This window comes from Acanthochromis polyacanthus, chromosome 14 (assembly GCF_021347895.1).
Source record: "Acanthochromis polyacanthus isolate Apoly-LR-REF ecotype Palm Island chromosome 14, KAUST_Apoly_ChrSc, whole genome shotgun sequence".
In the NCBI taxonomy this organism is placed as follows: domain Eukaryota; kingdom Metazoa; phylum Chordata; class Actinopteri; family Pomacentridae; genus Acanthochromis; species Acanthochromis polyacanthus.
The window spans coordinates 296,559-318,009 of record NC_067126.1 but is presented as its reverse complement, the minus strand read 5'-3'; the positions used below and the strand labels follow the sequence as shown (position 1 = coordinate 318,009).

At 40.2% G+C, this 21,451-nt stretch overlaps 1 protein-coding gene across 1 annotated transcript; it reads left to right on the top strand.

Annotated features, from left to right (window-relative positions):
• The first annotated feature begins 880 nt into the window (after positions 1-880).
• Positions 881-20,805, top strand: LOC127537216 (interferon-induced protein 44-like). The gene is made up of 9 exons (XM_051959321.1): positions 881-1,056; positions 1,441-1,467; positions 1,798-1,827; positions 1,955-1,988; positions 2,783-2,987; positions 15,408-15,560; positions 18,721-18,889; positions 19,000-19,100; positions 19,190-20,805. The coding sequence occupies exons 2-9, from the start codon at positions 1,443-1,445 to the stop codon at positions 19,349-19,351; spliced, it is 879 nt and encodes a 292-aa protein (XP_051815281.1). The 5' UTR covers positions 881-1,056; positions 1,441-1,442; the 3' UTR covers positions 19,352-20,805.
• Positions 20,806-21,451: the final 646 nt, after the last annotated feature.

Here is a 21,451-nt window from a genome sequence, read left to right as displayed (position 1 = left end):
AAAACACTAAACTCTATTGTCTGAACCAAATTCTCAGTTGCCTGAACCCACTTATTGAATCAGTCACTCTTTTGGCAAAACCATAAGCACTTTTCACCTGTTTAGACACATCTTGTCAACACATTGTCATTGTGATGCACCTGTGTTGCATAATGGTGAGCACAGGTGGCAAAAGTCAAACACAGTTAAAGCTCAGGTGCCACCGGTTGAACACAACAACTCAAAATTGATCACACTTGTGGCTAATGATGTGAGGGTACATATAAGCCAAAGCACTGGTTTGTGAGGCACTACAATGGACAGAAATCTAAGAAGAGCAGCATGGATACGGCATGCCAGGGGTTTTCCCCTGTTGCCTGGCCAGAGAAAATGTGTCCTGTGATGCAGATGCCCACCCCGGGATTTGAACTGGGGATCTTCTTGCTGCAAGGCAAAAGTGCTAACCACCACCCCAATGTGCAGTCCTGATATAAAACTAGCAAAGGACATTTTTAAAAAGTTACTCTGGTACTGAGCTGTGTGTCAATGTATGGCATGGGCATTTGTAATAACACCTAAACTTTTCATTTAACATATTAATGATTACTAAGTGATTCCGATGAGGACACCAAAAGGTACTTTATAATGATATTGACCCATTTGATCCTCTTCCTACCAGCAACAATAGAAACAGGAACTGAAAACTCATTCATAAGTGTTACATAATGTGTTTTTCCAAACTTTACTGTCTCCTTCTGTGCTGCCCAAGCAGTGAACATAAAGAAGCTTTTGCTGCGTCTGCAAGTGAGATTCTTGTAGCCACAGCTTGAAAGCTCCAGGCTTATCTGTGAGACAGTCGATAGCAATATAGGAAGTTGTCTACCTAATTTGTGCTCTCCATCCATTTCTTGGAAAACACCTGATTTATCCTGCAGCCCTTAGCCCACCACCCAGTTCTTATAAACCATGTGGTCTATTGCAAAAAGAAAGTGAAAGTAAAGTCTCTATAAAAGCCCCTCTCTCTGTATTTGAGCAGCTTCATTCTACTTTCCTCTCTGCAGCAGCTGAGCAGCAAAGGTAAGAGTTCTGTACTGTGTTTAACATCAGGTTAGAAAAGAAGAATTGCATTTCTGTATTTTTATTCTAAGACATATATTGCTATGGTTCATGTGTTTTAACAATTATGTAAGGATGAAAAAAATCATTTGTTTAGTATTTTACTGAAGGACTTGATTTGTTTCCCACGTGTGTGAAGAAAAGAATCAGGTTGACTTTTTTTAAAATTGATGTTTACTTTCAGTAGTTGCAAATGGTTTCACTAAACAATAGTTTACAGTAAATTATACCAAACTTCCTTTTTCCTTTAAATAGTACTTTATTGAAATTCACAAGTCAAGATCAAATCGGTCACTGAAATGAAACATTATCACTGCATTCATAATTTTTATCCTTTTCTTTCAGTCATGGGAGGTTCATCATCAACTCCAGGTGGGTAATATGAAAGCACCGACAGAACACAAGACTTTAACTTAATGATGTTATTCTCTGTTGATGATGCAGCAGGAGTCATGTCTGGTCATGTTACATCAGCTTCACTCTTTTGTTGCAGTCTCCTATTTTATTAGAATCATCTGTTTAATATCACTAAATTCCACTTAAAATTAAAACTTTTGTCACAAGTTTCAGACTGGATACCTAATTATGTAGCTGCTGATAATTGTGGGTCTAAAAAATGTATTTCTTCATTTTGACTGGAATTACAATGACTGTTTTTGATATCTTTCTTACTCAGACTGTTGCATCTGTTTTACTTTGCAGCGTCTGCTCCACCCCGACCTCCTTCTCCCAGTGAGTTACAACATGAATTCTGTGAATTATTCTCAAGTTGTTCCATTTCTGCAGGACTTTGATGAATTTGTTATTTCAGTAACTGGTGTTGAACACCAAATTCCTTCTAATACAATTTTCTTGACAGCTTTTAAAACTCCATGGAGACAATTACAGTGGGGGTGAGTAAATGTACATTTTACCAGACGTTCTTGTTGCTCTTGTATGTTTGAGAGTCTGATATGAACTTGAATCCATTTTAACTTGAATATAAAGTCTGCACCTCTACAGAAACAGTAAAACCATGACTATAAGTATGGAGAATGAAAGAAATGTCTGCTGTCTAGCACAATAAAGTTATAGTGTTCTAAATGACAAAAAAATGATTTCCTAAATTATTTATTTAACAAAAATGTGGAAAATAATATCTGGAAAAATGTGGCTCTACACTAGTGATTTGGATTAAATAAGACAATTTTATGCTTAGATCTGGTTACTTTTTCAAACTGAGCCGCACACCACACATGATCAGCTCAAGGATCATTGTAAAGTTTTTTCAGAATCTTTTTCATTTTGTACAGTTTCTGTTGCTGAGAAATGACGTAATTTTGGCATCTTTTAAAAAGATAACATGCCTTTCAAACTGGCTGCTGAATTTTGTGGCTCAGAGTGAATCTGAAATTAACTGTTGCTGAAACTATTGGATGGATTGTGATAAAAAGTGCTTCAGACATTTAACTTTGGTGATCTTGTGACAATTTATGCAACACCATTGAGTCAAAATTTCATTTGTCCAGTCCTAATTAGCAAATTTAAATTGATTGAATGCTATAAATAAAATAGCATTAATCTAATACTGATTAGCCAATAGTAAAATGCTAAGAATGTAATCAGACTGATGCTTCACAGTGAGCATGCTAGCTGTTAGTCATGCTAAAACTGTTGTCTTAAATCTATTTCCTGCACATTTGAACAGAAACACTCAGCATGATCTGCAGTACATGAGGGATTTTGAACCTGAAGGAGATGCAGTGAAACAACTCCGAGTTTTGCTCTACGGGCCAGTTGGTGCTGGAAAGTCCAGCTTCATCAATTCTGTCAGCACTGTCGTACGAGGGACAATAGCCCATACAGCGCTGCCCAGCACAACAAACTCTGAAGGAGCAAGTTTCACCACAAAAGTATGTAAACTCTCCTCTGTTCACTCTGACTTGATGTGTTTGAACTACCTTCAGATTTCTTGGTACTAACTTTCACATGTAATATGTATCATGAAATGTCTGATCATTTGACATTTATTTCTGCTGAGATACAAGACAAGATACTGCATAAAAATAGACTAAAAACATTAGTTTCAATAATATATGTAGTGGGATTTCTATGATTTCTTCATCTCAACAACAACAAAAAAACAAACAAGCAAAAAAATAATAATTTTGGTGCTTTCATGACTTTATTAAATTTCTGAAAGTATTTTTTAAATATGACAAAATTTGCTGGGTCACAAATACACACGTGGACAAAATTGTTGGTACCCCTCAGTTAAAGAAGGAAAAACCCACAATTCTCACTGAAATCACTTGAAACTCACAAAACTAACAATAAATAAAAATTTATTGAAAATTAAATAATCAAAATCAGCCATCACTTTTGAATTGTTGATTAACATAATTATTTAAAAAAACAAACTAATGAAATAGGGCTGGACAAAAATGATGGTACCCATAATTTAATATTTTGTTGCACAACCTTTTGAGGCAATCACTGCAATTAAACGATTTCTGTATTTGTCCATGAGCGTTCTGCAGCTGTCAACAGGTATTTTGACCCACTCCTCATGAGCAAACAGCTCCAGTTGTCTCAGGTTTGATGGGTGTCTTCTCCAAATGGCATGTTTCAGCTCCTTCCACATATGTTCAATGGGATTCAGATCTGGGCTCATAGAAGGCCACTTTAGAATAGTCCAACGCTTTTCTCTCAGCCATTCTTGGGTGTTTTGGCTGTGTGTTTTGGATCGTTGTCCTGTTGGAAGACCCATGACCTGCGACTGAGACCAAGCTTTCTGACACTAGGCAGCACATTTCTCTCCAGAATGCCTTGATAGTCTTCAGATTTCATCGTACCTTGCACACTTTCAAGACACCCTGTGCCAGATGCAGCAAAGCAGCCCCAAAACATTACTGAGCCTCCTCCATGTTTCACCGTAGGGACAGTGTTCTTTTCTTCGTATGCTTGGTTTTTGAGTCTATGAACACAGAGTTGATGTGCCTTACCAAAAAGCTCCAGTTTGGTCTCATCTGTCCAAAGGACATTCTCCCAGAAGCTTTGTAGCTTGTCAACATGCATTTTTGCAAATTCTAGTCTCGCTTTTTAATGAGTTTTTTTCAGCAGTGGTGTCCTCCTTGGTCGTCTCCCATGAAGTCCACTTTGGCTCAAACAACGACGAATGGTGCGATCTGACACTGATGTACCTTGGCCTTGGAGTTCACCTTTAATTTCTTTGGAGGTTGCTCTGGGCTCTTTGGATACAATTCCAACGATCCGTCTCTTCAATTTGTCATCAATTTTCCTCTTGCGGCCACGTCCAGGGAGGTTGGCTACTGTCCCGTGGGTCTTGAACTTCTGAATAATATGAGCCACTGTTGTCACAGGAACTTCAAGCTGTTTAGAGATGGTCTTATAGCCTTTACCTTTAACATGTTTGTCTATAATTTTTTTTCGGATGTCCTGGGACAATTCTCTCCTTCGCTTTCTGTTGTCCATGTTCAGTGTGGTACACACCTTTTCACCAAACAGCAGGGTGACTACTTGTCTCCCTTTAAATAGGCAGACTGACTGATTATGAGTTTGGAAACACCTGTGATGTCAATTAAATGACACACCTGAGTTAATCATGTCACTCTGGTCAAATAGTTTTCAATCTTTTATAGAGGTACCATCATTTTTGTCCAGGCCTGTTTCATTAGTTTGTTTTTTAAATAATTATGTTAATCAACAATTCAAAAGTAATGGCTGTTTTTGATTATTTAATTTTCAATAAATTTTTATTTATTGTTAGTTTTGTGAGTTTCAAGTGATTTCAGTGAGAATTGTGGGTTTTTCCTTCTTTAACTGAGGGGTACCAACAATTTTGTCCACGTGTGTATGTGTTCAGAAATATTTGGTCAAACATCCTTTGGCCAGTTTTACTTTAGATTCCTCCTTCATTATTCCAAATACTTTGTGTAAAGCTCCAGTTCCACAGAGCATGATACTGCCTCCACTATGCTTGATGGTAGGTTTGGTGTTCTTGGGGTTCAAGGCCTCACCTTCTCTCCCCCAAACATATGTATGCTCAGTTTTTATTCCTTAGATCTAAACAGTACAGTGGCAATGCATGTCAACAAGCAGAGGGTACAGAGGGTGTTCCGTGGTGTGAAGGAGAGGAAAAGCCCGGGTCCTGATGGGATTGGAGGTCGGGTTCTGAGGAACTGCACCGAGCAGCTAGCTGACATCTTCAGTTTCATCTTCTCCTGGTCACTTCAGGTCCACAGGGTGCCCCACCTGTGGAAGGACTCGATTATTGTCCCTGTGCCCAAAAACAAATGCACGAAGGCACTGAATGACTTTAGACCCGTGGCACTTACCTCTTTGGTAATGAAGTCTTTTGAGAGGATTGTGAAAGAGGATCTTATGAACACTGCCCAGTCAAACTTGGACCCTCTCCAATTTGCGTATCAGTCAGGGAGGGGGGTTGACGATGCAACAATCACCCTACTTAACATGATTATGTCGCATTTAGATGGCGTCAAAAATTTTGTCTGCCTGCTCTTTATCAACTTTACATCTGCTTTTAATTGCATTCAACCCCATATTTTGTCCCAGTGTCTTCTAAATTAGAAGATCTACAGGAGTTTGATTTACTGGTTGTTGGATTTTTATTTATTTTTTGCCTTTTATTTTGATAGTAGCAGTGAAGAGTGATAGGAAATGGGGAGAAGAGTAGGGGGAAGACATGTAGCAAAGTGCCACGGGCAGGAATCGAACCCGGGCTGCGTCGGAGACTAGCCCCTGTACATGGGTTGCCCACTTAACCCAATGAGCTATACGGGCGCCTGGTTGTTGGATTTTTTAACTGTCAGATCACAACGGGTCAGGGTCAATGGCATTTTGTCTGATGTTCTCTTCTCCTCCACTGGCTCCCCCCAAGGATGCGTCCTGTCGCCCCTTCTTTTTGCATTATACACGAATGCATGTTGGAGCTCATATGAGAAGCATCATATTGTGAAGTTCTCTGATGATTCTGTGATTGTGTCCCTTCTCAGCCTGACCCTGTGCCCGGCCTTGTAGTAGAGGACTTCATTCAGTGGTGCAAGTCGTCCTTCCTCACTATTAATGTTCAGAAAACCAAGGAAATGAAGACTGATTTTAGGAAGTCCCGTTCAGTTTTCGCTCCCCTGTCGATTAATGGTCAAACTGTGGAATCAGTTCAGCAGTATAGATATCTTGGGACGGTAATTGACGACAGAATGTCCTTCGAGCATCAGGTTGATGCTGTGTGCAAGAAAGCCAACCAGCGCTTGTATTTCCTTTGGAAGCTCAGGAATTTAACCCATAAGAACCCACGGTGACACCAGTGTAACAAACACTTTGAGTGCCCCAGTCTCTTCCTTGTAAAGCTTTATTACTAGGGAGGTTAATCCCAAAAAATAGGCTTTTGACTTCAAGTCATGATGCAAAGGTCCCCTTTGGTATGGAAGTACCTTCAGGTCATACAAATAAATTTATCCTGAGACACAAGTGAGATCACCCTTTGTTTTGGAAATAAACACATTTTTTTCAAAAATGGCCGCCAATGTGCCGAAAATCCTCTAGAGCCCATATCTTTACTTCTGTTATAGATATAATGACAACCTTTGTGTCAAAGTGTACATTTTTGGGGTCAAGGAAGCCAACAAAATAGGTTTCAAGTTTAAAATACCAACAGCTTTCCTTTTACCATGACAACTGGGGGTAAAGATGCACATTTTACATAAAAATTGTGTCATCAGAGTGACTTTACTTATCATTTCCATCAAAAAGTTTTTTATTTAAGCAGTGTAACTACTTCTGTACATTACATTTGTCTTAAGTAGCATGAGATTTCAACTAGTCAGGAGTAGCATATGCTCAGATGCACTAGGGATTGTAACAGCTGTAGCAGCTGTTGAAGGTCCAAAGTGACAGGTTGACACTTTGAGGTTTGTATGCCTTTCTCACTGAATAGAAAATATTTTTTAAGGTTTGATAATTAATAACTAGCTAATTAATAAATAGTTAGCTACATTATAGCTAGCTAGCTATCAACTACTTAGCTTCATTATTGAAGCAAGCACATAGCCTACATTTTGCTAGTTACTTAACTTCATTATTATAAATATATACACAAATGAATTTCACTTTAGCTTATTGCATATGACAATTTGGTAACTGTTATTGAGTGTGTGTGTGGTCTGTTGGAAAGTCTGATACCAGCATGAAGGAAGGACCTGCAGTAAAACTTCTTCACACACCTGGGATAATCAGTCTGTCACTAAAGGAGCTGTCCAATGCCCTCAGAGTATCATGCATGGGGTGGGAGATACTGTCCAACAGGGATGTTAGCTTGGCTAGTCGACGACTGCAGAGTCATCAGAGAACTTCTGCAGATGACAGCTGGCTGAGTGGTCTATGAAGTCTGCAGTGTACCGGGTGAAAAGAAACAGAGCCAAGACCATTCCCTATGGGGCTCCTGTGCTGCAGACCACCATGTCAGACTCACAGTCCTGTGTCCTCACAACCTGTGGTCTGTCTGTGAGGTAGTCCATTATCCTACCCAAGAGGTGGTGATCCACTCCTGTAACCTCCAGCTTTTCCCTCAGAAGAACCGGCTGAATCGTATTAAAAACTGGAAATTAAAATCAAAGAACATGATTCTTGCAGAACTTGCAGGCTTCTCCAGATGGGACAGAGCTCTGTCCAGGGGGAAGATGACAGTGATTGCAATCATGTTTAAAAAGAAAGCTATAGATAAGATCCAGGGTGAGTCACTATGTAGTGCAGGTGATGAGTTAAAATCCTGCCATGTAGCACAAAAGCTGCAGAAATGCTATTGCATCACAGAGGCTACTTCACCCATCAAAATCATACATGTTGCCACTGTTCACAGAGTTGACTACCAGCCCCACTATAGCTCAGCATGCAATGAAAGTCCTCAGACAAACAATCAGCTACCGTAGTCCAGGCTCCAGAGATTTGTCCCGATGCTCTGTGGTGTATCTGAGGACATCACAACTGTAGATGCTGCACAACTCTCCCTCTTTTTTCACAAAGGAAAAGGCTTTCACCACATTCCACCAAGCAGTGATGCACTCCATCAGCACCTCCTTCAAGTAGCTTATCAGATAAGAAAAAATTGTGTAGGGACATGATATAAATATGGCTAAGAATAATGGAGGGCCTTGGTATCACGAATCATGTTTCTCTTTAGAGTGGACATGCATGGGGCAAGGCACTTGTCCAATACCATGCAACAGTCTTGCCATCTCTATGGGGATGGCAGCAGGGTTCCCCAGACTCTCCGCCAACTCCTGTCTACACTACAACTGCCACTATTTCAACAAGTCCTCCAACTCATACGACCACACAGGTCGTATGTAACGTGCAACGGAATACGACCCATGAGAGTGTATTTACGTTAGCGCCCCTACAGGGAAAAGGAACACATTACGGGATTTAATTCGCAAAACGGCTTTTTCCTCACTTTCGCAACACGGGTTTAGGGTTAGGGTTATGGTTATGGTTAGGGTTAGGGTTAGGGATAGTGTTAGGTAAAAGTTTGTTCATGGTGACGTTTCACCTGCGACACCGGAGTGTCGATATTTACTCAACCGCTAGAGGTCGCTTAACATCAAAACGTAACACTCGGTCGTAATACGGACGTGTACAGACGACCTATATGGTTGTTGTTTTTTTTTTATGAGGACAGGCTCCACTATTTCAAAGGACTTGCCAGATCTTGTCATGTGCAAATTTAAGACTGGCTGTAAGGCACCTTGCAAATGCTGCATGCAGAGGCTGCTTTGTATGTCTTTCTGTAGATGTTATGGCTCATGTTCCCACAGTTGTGCAGACATCTAAATAGACAATCATCTTTGAGATGTATTTACACCAAGCTATTAGTCCTCATCACTAAAAAATTATAGGTATGGCTTTTCCTACTTCTAACATGGAAATAGATGTTAGCCCACCCTTGTTTTCCTGAATTTCTTGTTCATTTTAATTCCTGGTACCACTAAATGTACATTTGTTTGGACAAATATAATGACAACAACAAAATAACTCATGAAAGTTTAATTTCAGAGCTGATATCAGACATTTTCCATGGTTTTCTTGATAATAACCAAAATGACTTCAGTTCTTCCATCAATAGCTATGGCATTGTACTGCCAAAAAACAGCTTTTAGGATTCCATGTTTTCTTTTCTGTCTGTTTTAGTCCCATGATCCACACAGGAGTTAGTACTGATCCATAACCATTGTTTCTGATGACTACAGCCATGCATTTTGGCATGCTCTCTACCAGCTTCTGACATTGTTCTGCTGTCACAGCAGCTCATTCCTGTTGCATGAATTCTAACTAATCTGCTTTGTTTTTGGGCTTGTGGTTCTCCATTTAGCGTTTGATGATTTTCCACAGGTTTTCAGTTGGATTTAGCTTAGCCGAGCTAGACCCATGCTCTGAAGACGCAAGGGTCGAGGCACGCTCGACAGGGAGGAAGGCGGGCTAAAAGGTTGTCTATGAAATCACTCTGTAGCAATTGGGTAGGTATACAACCAATCAGCACAACGAATAGGCTCCTAGAGCACCGGAAATCAGAGGATGCGGTAGTTCGGTGAAGCCTTATTTATACAGTCAATGGGTGAAGCTCAAGTATATTACAGACATGTTAACAGAAAGATTATTCAGAGTCGGTGCTAATGGAGCTCAACGACTGTTGTCGTTTTTGTTGTCGACCCTGGCAGAGAATTAAATTCGTTGCCGTGGGTTGTCTAGCGCGGCTCGGCTAGTTGTTTCCGGTTGTTTCTGTCAGAATCGTCGCGCCTCTGTCGTCACTTAGTTACGCCCGCCTTCTGACTCTACACTTCATGGTGATTCGTCCGGCCAGTTTTAGGAGCATCCAACCTCGAGCCTTATGGAGGGTAACTAGACCCACCCTGGCAGAGAATTAAATTCGTTGCTGTGGGTTGTCTAGCGCGGCTAGGCTAAGTTGGATTTAGATCTGGTGATTGAGCAGCCAAGGCATGGTTCCAATGTTCTGGTTCTCCATCCAGGCTTTAACTGACCTTGTTGTGTGGCAAGGGGCATTGTCTTGTTGGAAAATCCAGTAATTGGAAGCAGGAAAGAATTTTCCAGCTGATGGAAGAAGACTGTTTTCAAGAGTAGTGCTGTACATGACCTGGTTCATTTGCCCTGTTCCACCCAGACTGAAACTACCTCAGATGGCCACTGATCCACCCCCATGTTTTACTGTAGGGGCAGACAGTCTGGTTTGTAGCTTCACCAGGCTTCATCCTAACCAGTAAGTTGGCTGGAGTGGGCATCAAGTGAAAATTGGAGTCATCATTGAAGAGAGCTGTTGTCCAATCATCAACAGTCAAGTCCCATTTCTCCAGTGTCCACTCATTTTAAGGTCCCTGGAGGTCTGAGGATGATTCCTGACTCAGGAATGGATGAGTGACGGTCATCTGGTGGGTAGAAAGACGTTTCCTGCCATGACCAGCTAGCAGTTTGGTAGAACCATGTTGGTTTTGTTGTTTTGTTGGTGTAATGAACGGGTGTCTTGGAGATCTTCAGTTTCTTCGCTACTTGTCTCTCACTCATGCCAATTTCCAGAAGGACCAAGATGGCTGCCTTTGTGGCTTCACATAATTCTTCAATTTTAGGCATTATGTGAAAGCTGACAACTTCTGAGTTGTGCTATGGCTTGAATGTCAGCAGGAATCCACTCTAGGCCTTTGCATGTGCAGTGCTGCTGATGACATGAGATGTCCTCTTAGTTACCCCAGGAATACAATGAAGCTTAAGCATGTCAGATAGGACACAAAATACTCTTATATACCAGGGAATACAATGAAGCCAGAGGATGTTAAATAAGATGTAATAAGACAAGTATTATGGAATCAGTTGCATTTTTTGTCATGTTCATTGCGTTCTTCAGGTAATGAACCTTTAGTTGTACCAGGCATTAAAATGAACAAGAAACTGAAGAAGACAAGGGAGGTCTAATGTTTTTTTCTTTGATTGTAGTTATGGACTTGTTGTCTCACTACTCATTTTCTTAGCATCCATAATACACATATTCAACACTTTAAGCTGTATTTATTAAATTATTGAGTTTTGATTTGACTGTGTTTTTGGTGTGTGTGTTTTTTTTAATATAAATTGCATATTTTACCTTCAGTTGTCATGGTGAGGAGAATATCATTCTTTTTTAAGTCTTGAAACCGATTTTATTGGATTCCTTGACCCCCAAAAAATGTACAATTTGACACCAAGTTTGCCATTATAGCTATAACAGAAGAAAATATATGGGCCTCTCAAGGATGGTCGGTGGCCATTTTAAATATGGCCGCCAAAGCGTGATCTCACTTGTGTCTTAGGATAAATTTACATGTATGACCCTAAGGTACTTACAGCCATGGCCATAAGTTTGACACAGCATGACTTACTATGTCTGTTTTGATGTCTATTGCAGAACATAACTAATATTTTTTGACAGCACCAGTTTAATTAGTCAACAAATCAACAAGGGATATAATATTATCAATAAATTCCAACAACTGGAACAACTTTGTTCCCAAAACATAATATTAGAAGAAAATAACAAAAAAAAATGGTATTTGGTAAGAATAACAAAATGACACCAAACTCTTTTGATGTTTTTTTTTTTAAATATGAAACTTAATATAGTTCTCAGGAGTTGTGTACTGTATTGTAAGTGACAATTTTGTAGTATTTTCTAAGATTCCCAAGCGTCATGGTACTTGTGTCCAAACTTATGGCCATGGCTGTACATACCAAAGGGGACTTTTGCATCATGATTTGAAGTCAAAAGTTGATTAACCTCCCTACTATATGTCTGACCTTAACTTTTTAAGTCCTTTAAAGGCATTAGAGGAGATTTAATTTCCTACGACTTTGAACGTAGCATGCGCATGCGCACATACAACCTCTCCCTCACCCCCCCTCTAACCTCCCCCCTCTTAACATTTACGAAGAAACGCCCCCCTCCAGAAACTTGCGTAGGACTCGTGAAGTTGCCTACAGCCGCAGTATAATCAATAATCAATAATACATTTTACCTGTCCAGAAGGAATTTAGCAACCAAGGCATCTGTCTTTACGTCCATTTGTTGCTTGAGCTGACGCCATCGCCCAAATGACTCGCCAATAATCACTTTTGTTTTTGCATTCTCGTGATCCAGTTATCTTTTATTTTCTCTGACCTCAAAAAATGACTTTCTTTTACGGCTGGGTCCCCCTGGATCTTTATCTGCCATTATGTAAAAAAAAGATGAGCAAAACAAGTCGCCAGCTAACTACGAAGCTATACCAAAGCAACACATACAAAAAACACGTAAGTCCAAGGCGTACGTAATCTATACGTAACTAGGCCTGAGCCGGAAGATTTTTGATTGACAGAAAAGGGAGCAAAGCAAACGCCTCGGTCCGAGCGCATTGATTGGCTGATGTTTTTCAGGTCCTGCCATGTCCACAGTTATTTTTTTAAATTTTTTATTCTTTTATAAACCATACATACAAGTCCACTAAAGGTCAGTATATTCATTTTATGTGAATCAGACAAATTAAACAACAAAAACATCCTCCATAATGCCTTTAAGGAAAAATGGGTCTGGGTTCTTATGGGATAAAGATCGAAACTAAGTTTATGTATAATGTGGATTATAACTAAAGACAGAATTAAAACATGATTGTTTGATAGATAGGTTGAAATGAATATTCCCCACACTCTGCTCCTGGAGTTTTTCCCCTCTGTCCCCGCCTCGGCGCCCGATCCATGGACTTATAAATTGTGAGTCATCCCGTTTTTGTTCTAGCCCTTGTTGTGGCCTATTTCTGTCCATTGCTCATGTTTTAGTTGGAGCCCTGTTTTATTTGAATACCTCCTGTCTGGAGTTTTTGTTGCATTAGTCTTTGTTTATTAAATCTCTGGTTAATTACACACGTGGACAAAATTGTTGGTACCCCTCAGTTAAAGAAGGAAAAACCCACAATTCTCACTGAAATCACTTGAAACTCACAAAAGTAACAATAAATAAAAATTTATTGAAAATTAAATAATCAAAATCAGCCATCACTTTTGAATTGTTGATTAACATAATTATTTAAAAAAACAAACTAATGAAACAGGGCTGGACAAAAATGATGGTACCCATAACTTAATATTTTGTTGCACAACCTTTTGAGGCAATCACTGCAATTAAACGATTTCTGTATTTGTCAATGAGCGTTCTGCAGCTGTCAACAGGTATTTTGGCCCACTCCTCATGAGCAAACAGCTCCAGTTGTCTCAGGTTTGATGGGTGTCTTCTCCAAATGGCATGTTTCAGCTCCTTCCACATATGTTCAATGGGATTCAGATCTGGGCTCATAGAAGGCCACTTTAGAATAGTCCAACGCTTTTCTCTCAGCCATTCTTGGGTGTTTTTGGCTGTGTGTTTTGGATCGTTGTCCTGTTGGAAGACCCATGACCTGCGACTGAGACCAAGCTTTCTGACACTAGGCAGCACATTTCTCTCCAGAATGCCTTGATAGTCTTCAGATTTCATCGTACCTTGCACACTTTCAAGACACCCTGTGCCAGATGCAGCAAAGCAGCCCCAAAACATTACTGAGCCTCCTCCATGTTTCACCGTAGGGACAGTGTTCTTTTCTTCGTATGCTTGGTTTTTGAGTCTATGAACATAGAGTTGATGTGCCTTACCAAAAAGCTCCAGTTTGGTCTCATCTGTCCAAAGGACATTCTCCCAGAAGCTTTGTGGCTTGTCAACATGCATTTTTGCAAATTCCAGTCTGGCTTTTTTATGAGTTTTTTTCAGCAGTGGTGTCCTCCTTGGTCGTCTCCCATGAAGTCCACTTTGGCTCAAACAACGACGAATGGTGCGATCTGACACTGATGTACCTTGGCCTTGGAGTTCACCTTTAATTTCTTTGGAGGTTGCTCTGGGCTCTTTGGATACAATTCCAACGATCCGTCTCTTCAATTTGTCATCAATTTTCCTCTTGCGGCCACGTCCAGGGAGGTTGGCTACTGTCCCGTGGGTCTTGAACTTCTGAATAATATGAGCCACTGTTGTCACAGGAACTTCAAGCTGTTTAGAGATGGTCTTATAGCCTTTACCTTTAAGATGTTTGTCTATAATTTTTTTTTCGGATGTCCTGGGACAATTCTCTCCTTCGCTTTCTGTTGTCCATGTTCAGTGTGGTACACACCTTTTCACCAAACAGCAGGGTGACTACTTGTCTCCCTTTAAATAGGCAGACTGACTGATTATGAGTTTGGAAACACCTGTGATGTCAATTAAATGACACACCTGAGTTAATCATGTCACTCTGGTCAAATAGTTTTCAATCTTTTATAGAGGTACCATCATTTTTGTCCAGGCCTGTTTCATTAGTTTGTTTTTTTAAATAATTATGTTAATCAACAATTCAAAAGTAATGGCTGTTTTTGATGATTTAATTTTCAATAAATTTTTATTTACTGTTACTTTTGTGAGTTTCAAGTGATTTCAGTGAGAATTGTGGGTTTTTCCTTCTTTAACTGAGGGGTACCAACAATTTTGTCCACGTGTGTATCTGCCTGGCTCTGAGTGCCTGCTTTTTGGGTTCAAAAATCCCGCTCCGTAACAGTTTTTACTGCTGGCTGCATCAAAAATGGCCCCGTGGGGACAATAAAGATTTCTTAACTTGACTTTCCTCCAGAAGGCCTTTTCTTTGTCCATGTGATCATCAGCAAACTTGAGTGGAGCTTTAAGGTTCTGCTTCTAGAGGAAGAACTTCCTCCTTCATGGATCCTCTCAGCCCATGTTGATGTAAAACACTGTGGACACTGACAGCTGTGTTTCAGCAGCTTATCACTCATTCAGACCTGCTTTTTGATGATTCTTGGTTGACGTTTGACCATCCTGACCAATTGTCTTTCAGCAGCAGGTGATAGTTTGTGTTTTCTTCCTGATGGTGGCAGAAATACAACTGGACCATGAATACTTTACACTTACAAACAGATGATTTGGGATCAGTAGCTGCTAGTGTTTGTGGCTGAGTTTAGTGTTTAAAATGGGCCTTTTTAAAATTGGTTTTGAGTCATCAACTGTAGTCAACCAAAATCCCTCAGGAGAAGTTAAGACCCAACTAAGAACATCTGACACACAGCTTCTTACATCACCAAATCTTATTATACAAATTGCTGTATGTATATTTTTGATCAAGCAAAAAAAAATGTAGTGCTCTAGATGTTTGTCTTGATTTTGCTGCTTTAAAATTTTCTGAAATGCCCATCTCACCATCTTTATTTCTTAGTATGAAACCCATAAAATCAGGAAACACAGCTGGGGCAGCTATTACCCCTTTGTCTTCAATGACATCATGGGTGTGGAGGAAGGCAGTGGGAGAGGAGTCAGAGTGGAAGACATCAAACTGGCCATGATGGGACACGTGATGGAGAATTACAAGGTACAACTGTAAAACACTTCACTTTGTTTTAGAAGTGTGTGGTAAATATGAACATTTACATTATCTATTTGACTGTTTTTTGGTAAAATCTTAAATGCAAAACTGACACTAGTGGTGAAGTTTTGTATTTTAGTACCTCTGAACCCCAAGTAATGTCAAATGTTTATTACTCCGCCAAGGAATGGTGGAGTTATGTAACGATCGGCGTACGTTTGTCTGTGAATCTGTCTGTGTGAAACATTACTCAAAAACGGACCAACGGATTTGGATGAAATTTTCAGGGAAGATCAGAAATGACACAAGGACCAAGTGATTAGATTTTGGCACTAATGTGGTTTATAATCTGGATCCACGGCTTTGTTTGGGATTTTCCGTCTGATGATCACACGATTGCGATCCTACTACAAATTGACTGTGATTTATCCGTTGGAAATCATACAAGGAATAATTGATTAGACTGTGGGGTGTTTCTGAGTCCCATCAATTCCTGCCATCCGCTACATATTTAGGTCACGCGATGTAGCAAACCCCAGCCAGACAATGGTTAAACTCCTGATGTTTCACAAAGCCCTTCTTTACGTTCAGCCGTCAGCCTTATGTGAACACAAATTCACCTTTCTGTCCTTCACTCATTTATTCACCATCAGAGCTTGTCCCCATTCCAGCTAGGTGTTTCTAAGTTTAGACACATCCTTTGCTAGACAGCAACAGCGTGGAACCATTTTCTTTCACCTTTGCGTGAATTTTTGGACTTTTCGACAGCGTCTTTGTCATGTCAAGAAACTGCTTTTAAGAGAAACATTTCCTGTTCTGCTGGAATGGTGACAAAATAAAAACCTGTAGCATTAAAAATACGCCTTCAAATTAAAAGCATGGAGGGAATGTTATTTTAACACGAGTCATGAACTGATCAATAGACCTTTATAAGAGTAGTTTACATGTGAGTCGGTATAAATACATAATGTGTATGTGCATAACACATGCCTGTGCTCAGCACAAGGTCATTTTTTATTACAGATATCCGTCTGAAATGATACTTCAAACTGAGCAGCCTTGGTGGAATACTGCGCTCTCTGAGTGCTTTTCTTGTAGCTCCTGTCACATTTTTACACAATGTGGGCTCATTTTTTACTACAACATAAAGACCTGGGGCCTCATTTATAAAACATTGCATAGGATCCATACTAAAAGTTTGCGTACACCGAAAATCTGAAATGGGCGTATGCCCTTCGACCCTGATTTATAAAACTGTGCGTAAGCACAGCTGCACGCAATTTCTTGATAAATCACACACCAGCTGGAAGATTGCACAAGTGGATCCACCTCACATTCCGCCCACAACACACCCACATTTTACCATGAATGGTCAATGCAAAGTAACTCATGAATGTATCTGTATATAAATAAGCTGCTGATCCACGGCATTTTACACAGCGCCGGCCTGCAGTCTTTTCCCCACACTGCTGTGTGTCAGGATGAATGAACCATGTGTTGACCCAGGCCACCCTGCCATTAAATATGTTATGATCATGTCCGATGTACAAATAATTTGTACACTGATTGAATGTACATTTTTTCGGTTCACATAGACAAATTCATTTTCACTCGGAGCCTTACAGCAACATGAGCGCAGTCAGTTACGCCGATTACATTTGGGAAACTGGACATCGCTGCAAATTGCCGTTTAATGTTGGCCTGTTCACCCACAGTGTAAGGAAACCTGATGTACTGACTAGTCATGTTTATAATGTCATCCAAAACAGCTGGCATTATTGCGCTGAGGGATGGTTGTGATATCCCAGACCTAAAGGACATCATGTAACTGTATATCAGACCCAGGTAGGATTTAGACAACAAATGTAACCTCATACATTCTTCATATAAAACACAGACCTGTCGGCCACTTCCCGCTGGAAGGAGCCGGTGTCGCCAGAAACCCCCGAGTCGTGAGCTCCTGTGTCTGTACCGGGATGGCGTGGTTTCGGCGGGTGGGTCTGTCTAAGACGGCCCAGTTCAGCACATAGATCCAAGAGTACTGCTCTAGGGAATCTGAATCGGCTTATTAGCCGGGAAATCCCCGTGATCCCTAAAATCTCTCTCCATTCTTAATGTGATATTCCAGCAATGCCAGCGCATCCATTGTGCCACATTACGCACGGCTGTCACCCACGATTTATCTGCTTGATCAGCGATTGGACTGATTGTCACATGCCTTTTCCAAATTAGTAATCAATCAGTGCCACTAACCGCTCTAAATTATTTGAAGATGGAAGTTTGATATATGAACATAGGTCTGCAAATACAGTCATAGGCCGAATGGCGCACTATAGGAACATCTACAACAATGAGGGTTTATGATTATCTGGCTCTACAAGTCTAATATGTGATAACAATAAAGGTTTGAGATCAATCTGGTTTCAATTCGCCACTTCACCCTCCGACACTGCCATTCCCTCTCTCTCCAAAATGTGCGTAAGCAAGTATCAAAGTTGGCGCACCGGTGCGCACATTCTCATGCCAAGTTTGTTTTTAGAAATCACAACGTACACCACTTTCTACGCAAAGGTTGTGATTTACGCCACTTTCTAGCCCTGTTTTGTGCGTACGCAAGCATCAAGGTTGGTGCTCCGGTGCACACATTCTCACGCCAAGTTTGTTTTTACAACCTTTGCGTAGAAAGTGGCATACGTCACTTTCTAGCCCTGTTTTGTGCATATGCAAGCTTTATAAATGAGGCCCCTGCACTTCTATGGAAACAGAAAAACTATAACTAGTCAATTTTTTGTTTTCCTTTGACAAATCTTAAAACAAGATATGTAGAATGGTGCAATTTTGTCGAAACATTACAATTTTAAGCTTACATTGGGCTATTTTTCCAGACAGGAACACATGATGCATTCACTGACCCCCAAGAACTTCAAAATCTGATGATCCTCTCTGTTTGTAAAGTTTCTTGTTCTAATTTTGGAGTCAATTTGGTGATTTCTTTGTAGGGAACATCTCTTCCAAACCTGCTGACTGACTTTGGGCTTCAGACAGATAATCAGAAAACTTTACTTCTCTTTGCTTCTCCCACATCCACAGAAGAACAAAACATTTCTGTTCATAGTGACTCTGTTTATGAGCCTTCATTTACTTGAATCTTTTCAACATTTTACAGTTCAACCCTGCATCTTCGCTGTCTCCTTCTGATTCTGGCTACAACTCTACACCATCTCTGGATGACAGAGCCCATGTTCTGGTTTGTGTCTGTTCTGGAAACGCAGCAAATATTTCAGACTCACTTTTACAGAAGATGAGGCAGATCAGAGAAGCAGCCAGTGACCTGGGTAAGAGCAGATAAAGGCTGGTGTGGGCTGATGTTTGCAAAACAGTTGACAAAAATCCCTGGTTTCCACTTTCCAACAATGTGAGTAAAAGTGAAACTTTGTGTTGGCAGGTATTCCCCAACTGCTTATTGTCACCAAACTTGATGAAGCCTGTCCTGAAACTGAAAGGAACCTGCAGAACATCTACAAGAGCAAGTTTGTAAAGAAAAAGGTGAGTTTCAGCTGGATTTCCTCAGAATGTGAGCTCAAAAACCTGTGGAGGCTGAACGAAAACTGAATTATTGCTTCTTTTAAACTTAGATGACACAGCTCAGCTCTGAACTGGGGATTCCACTCAATTGCATCCTTCCTGTGAAGAACTACAGCAAAGAAACCAGCCAGGATGCAGATGTTGATGCTCTGATCCTGAATGCACTGAGACTGATTCTTGACTTTGGAAATGATTTCATTGACAAATTGTAAACCTGCAGAAAATAGTGCTGTCATACACGACAAACCTCACATGGCAGAGTTAAATTTATTTATAATATTTTAGCCTAAACAGACAATGTTAGCCTAAAGAAGTTAATGTAGGCTAAATAAGTTAATGTAGGCTAAATAGTATAATGTAAAGCCCTATGTTAGGCTAAACAGGATAATATTAGCCGCTATGTTAGCATTTTTCAAGTTGTGCTAAATGTTGGTGATGGCATGATACTCAACAAGTAATTTGTTTGTTTGTTTATTTATTTTCTGAAAATGAGACAGTTCGTATTAATGTACATTCCTACGTAAATTAAGATTGTAGATTAATAAGATTGTAGCCATACGGCTAAATTCCATCTCGAGTCCCATTGGCAGATCAAAGATAAAGAAATTACAAATAACATAAAACCATAACTGAACAAAGACATGCAAAAAGAAAAACAAACAACAAGTGATAACACGTACTGCACATAACAGACAAAAATTGGCAGCTACCAACCAGTAATTAACATTAGCCGATGACTATACTGCTAATATCTCTTTGTTGTTATTGCACGTGTCCCTCTATCATTATTGCACATTGCTCTACTAAACGTACCCCACTGTCACTATAAGTCCACCATGAGTTCATTTCATATATCCCTCTGACACTATTACATATAATTGTATTGCACATGATAATATTACATGTTTCTCTTAATCACTATTGCACATATCCCCGTCTACATTCCATATATTTACCCTCTACAAGTCCCTTCTAACACTATTACACATATCCCATTATCACTATCACTCATCATCTTTAAACACTATTATACATGACTATATTGCAGGAAGCCCACATCTACACATTCACAATTAGGAGAATCAATAGTGGTGGTTGTGATCTCAGGAAGAAAACCGTGTTTTCTTACTAGTATTCATTTTAAATGTTTTTGTTGTTTAACCCTTTCATGCATGAAGTATGATAACCTCAGTCAGGATTTTTTTTACCATTTGTTTTTGTCCATCTTTAGGCATAAAAAATAAGGTTTGAACTTTATTTTTTTCAATTTATTTTTATTAAAATATATTTACATGTCCACTCAGATGGACACCATGGATATTGTTTTAGAAATATGGATTTAACAAACAAATGGATAAAATGATATACAGTGTATTGAACTGTGAAATGTGATGTGAACTATGAACTAATATAATGTATGTATTTATTTATTTTATTTACTTAATCAGGGACCATGCAATTACCATGGGACACATAGAGCCGATGCATTACATATGGAGTGTGGAGCATAAAGCGACGGTCCAGATGGCTGTGGAGGAATTATAAACTAAACTAGAAAAGCACTCAGAGAGCGCAGACCTCCGCCAGGCCATCTGTCTGTCTGTTAACAGCATAACTCAAAAACTCATGGACGGATTTTCACCAAATTTTTTGCAGGATGTCCGGAAGAGCAAAAGTAACAATCGATTAGATTTTGGAGGTGATCCGGATCACCGTCTGGATCCAGGATTTTTTTGAAGGACTCTGTACATTTGAGAGATGGCTGCCAGGAGAGATGGCCTGGCGGCCATCTCTCAAATGTACTGAGTCCTTCAAAAAAATCCTGGATCCAGACGGTGATCCGGATCACCTCCAAAATCTAATTGATTGTTACTTTTGCTCTGTCAGACATCCTGTAAAAATTTGGTGAAAATCCGTCCATGACTTTTTGAGTTATGCTGTTAACAGACAAACAGACAAACAGACAAACAAACTCCGATGATTACATTACCTCCTGGTGGAGGTAATTAAACACGGGGAAAGGTAACTCACAGCAGTCCAGGGTTTGGGAGACGGAGTGTGGAGTGTGGCGTATGGCGTGTGGCATGCGGTCAGCGAGTGGTGTGTATCCAGCATGAAGCATGAACAGAGTCCAGACAGCGAAGGGTATGTAACGGCATATAGCTTGTAGTGTGCGGTGTGCAGAGTGCAGAGTGCAGAGTGCAGAGTGCAGAGTGCAGAGTGCAGAGTGCAGAGTGCAGAGTGCAGAGTGCAGAGTGCAGAGTGCAGAGTTCAGTCGCAATGATCCAGCAATGGAGGCTGAGGAGAGCCAG

What these genes read in the sequence shown, in the direction of transcription:
- LOC127537216 (XM_051959321.1), top strand. Translation starts at nt 1,443, where the DNA reads ATGGGAGGTTCATCATCAACTCCAG. An exon ending in TGGAGACAATTACAGTGGGG is followed by an intron (nt 1,989 to 2,782) that starts GTGAGTAAATGT and finishes ACATTTGAACAG; the next exon opens with AAACACTCAGCATGATCTGC. An exon ending in GCAAGTTTGTAAAGAAAAAG is followed by an intron (nt 19,101 to 19,189) that starts GTGAGTTTCAGC and finishes TTTTAAACTTAG; the next exon opens with ATGACACAGCTCAGCTCTGA.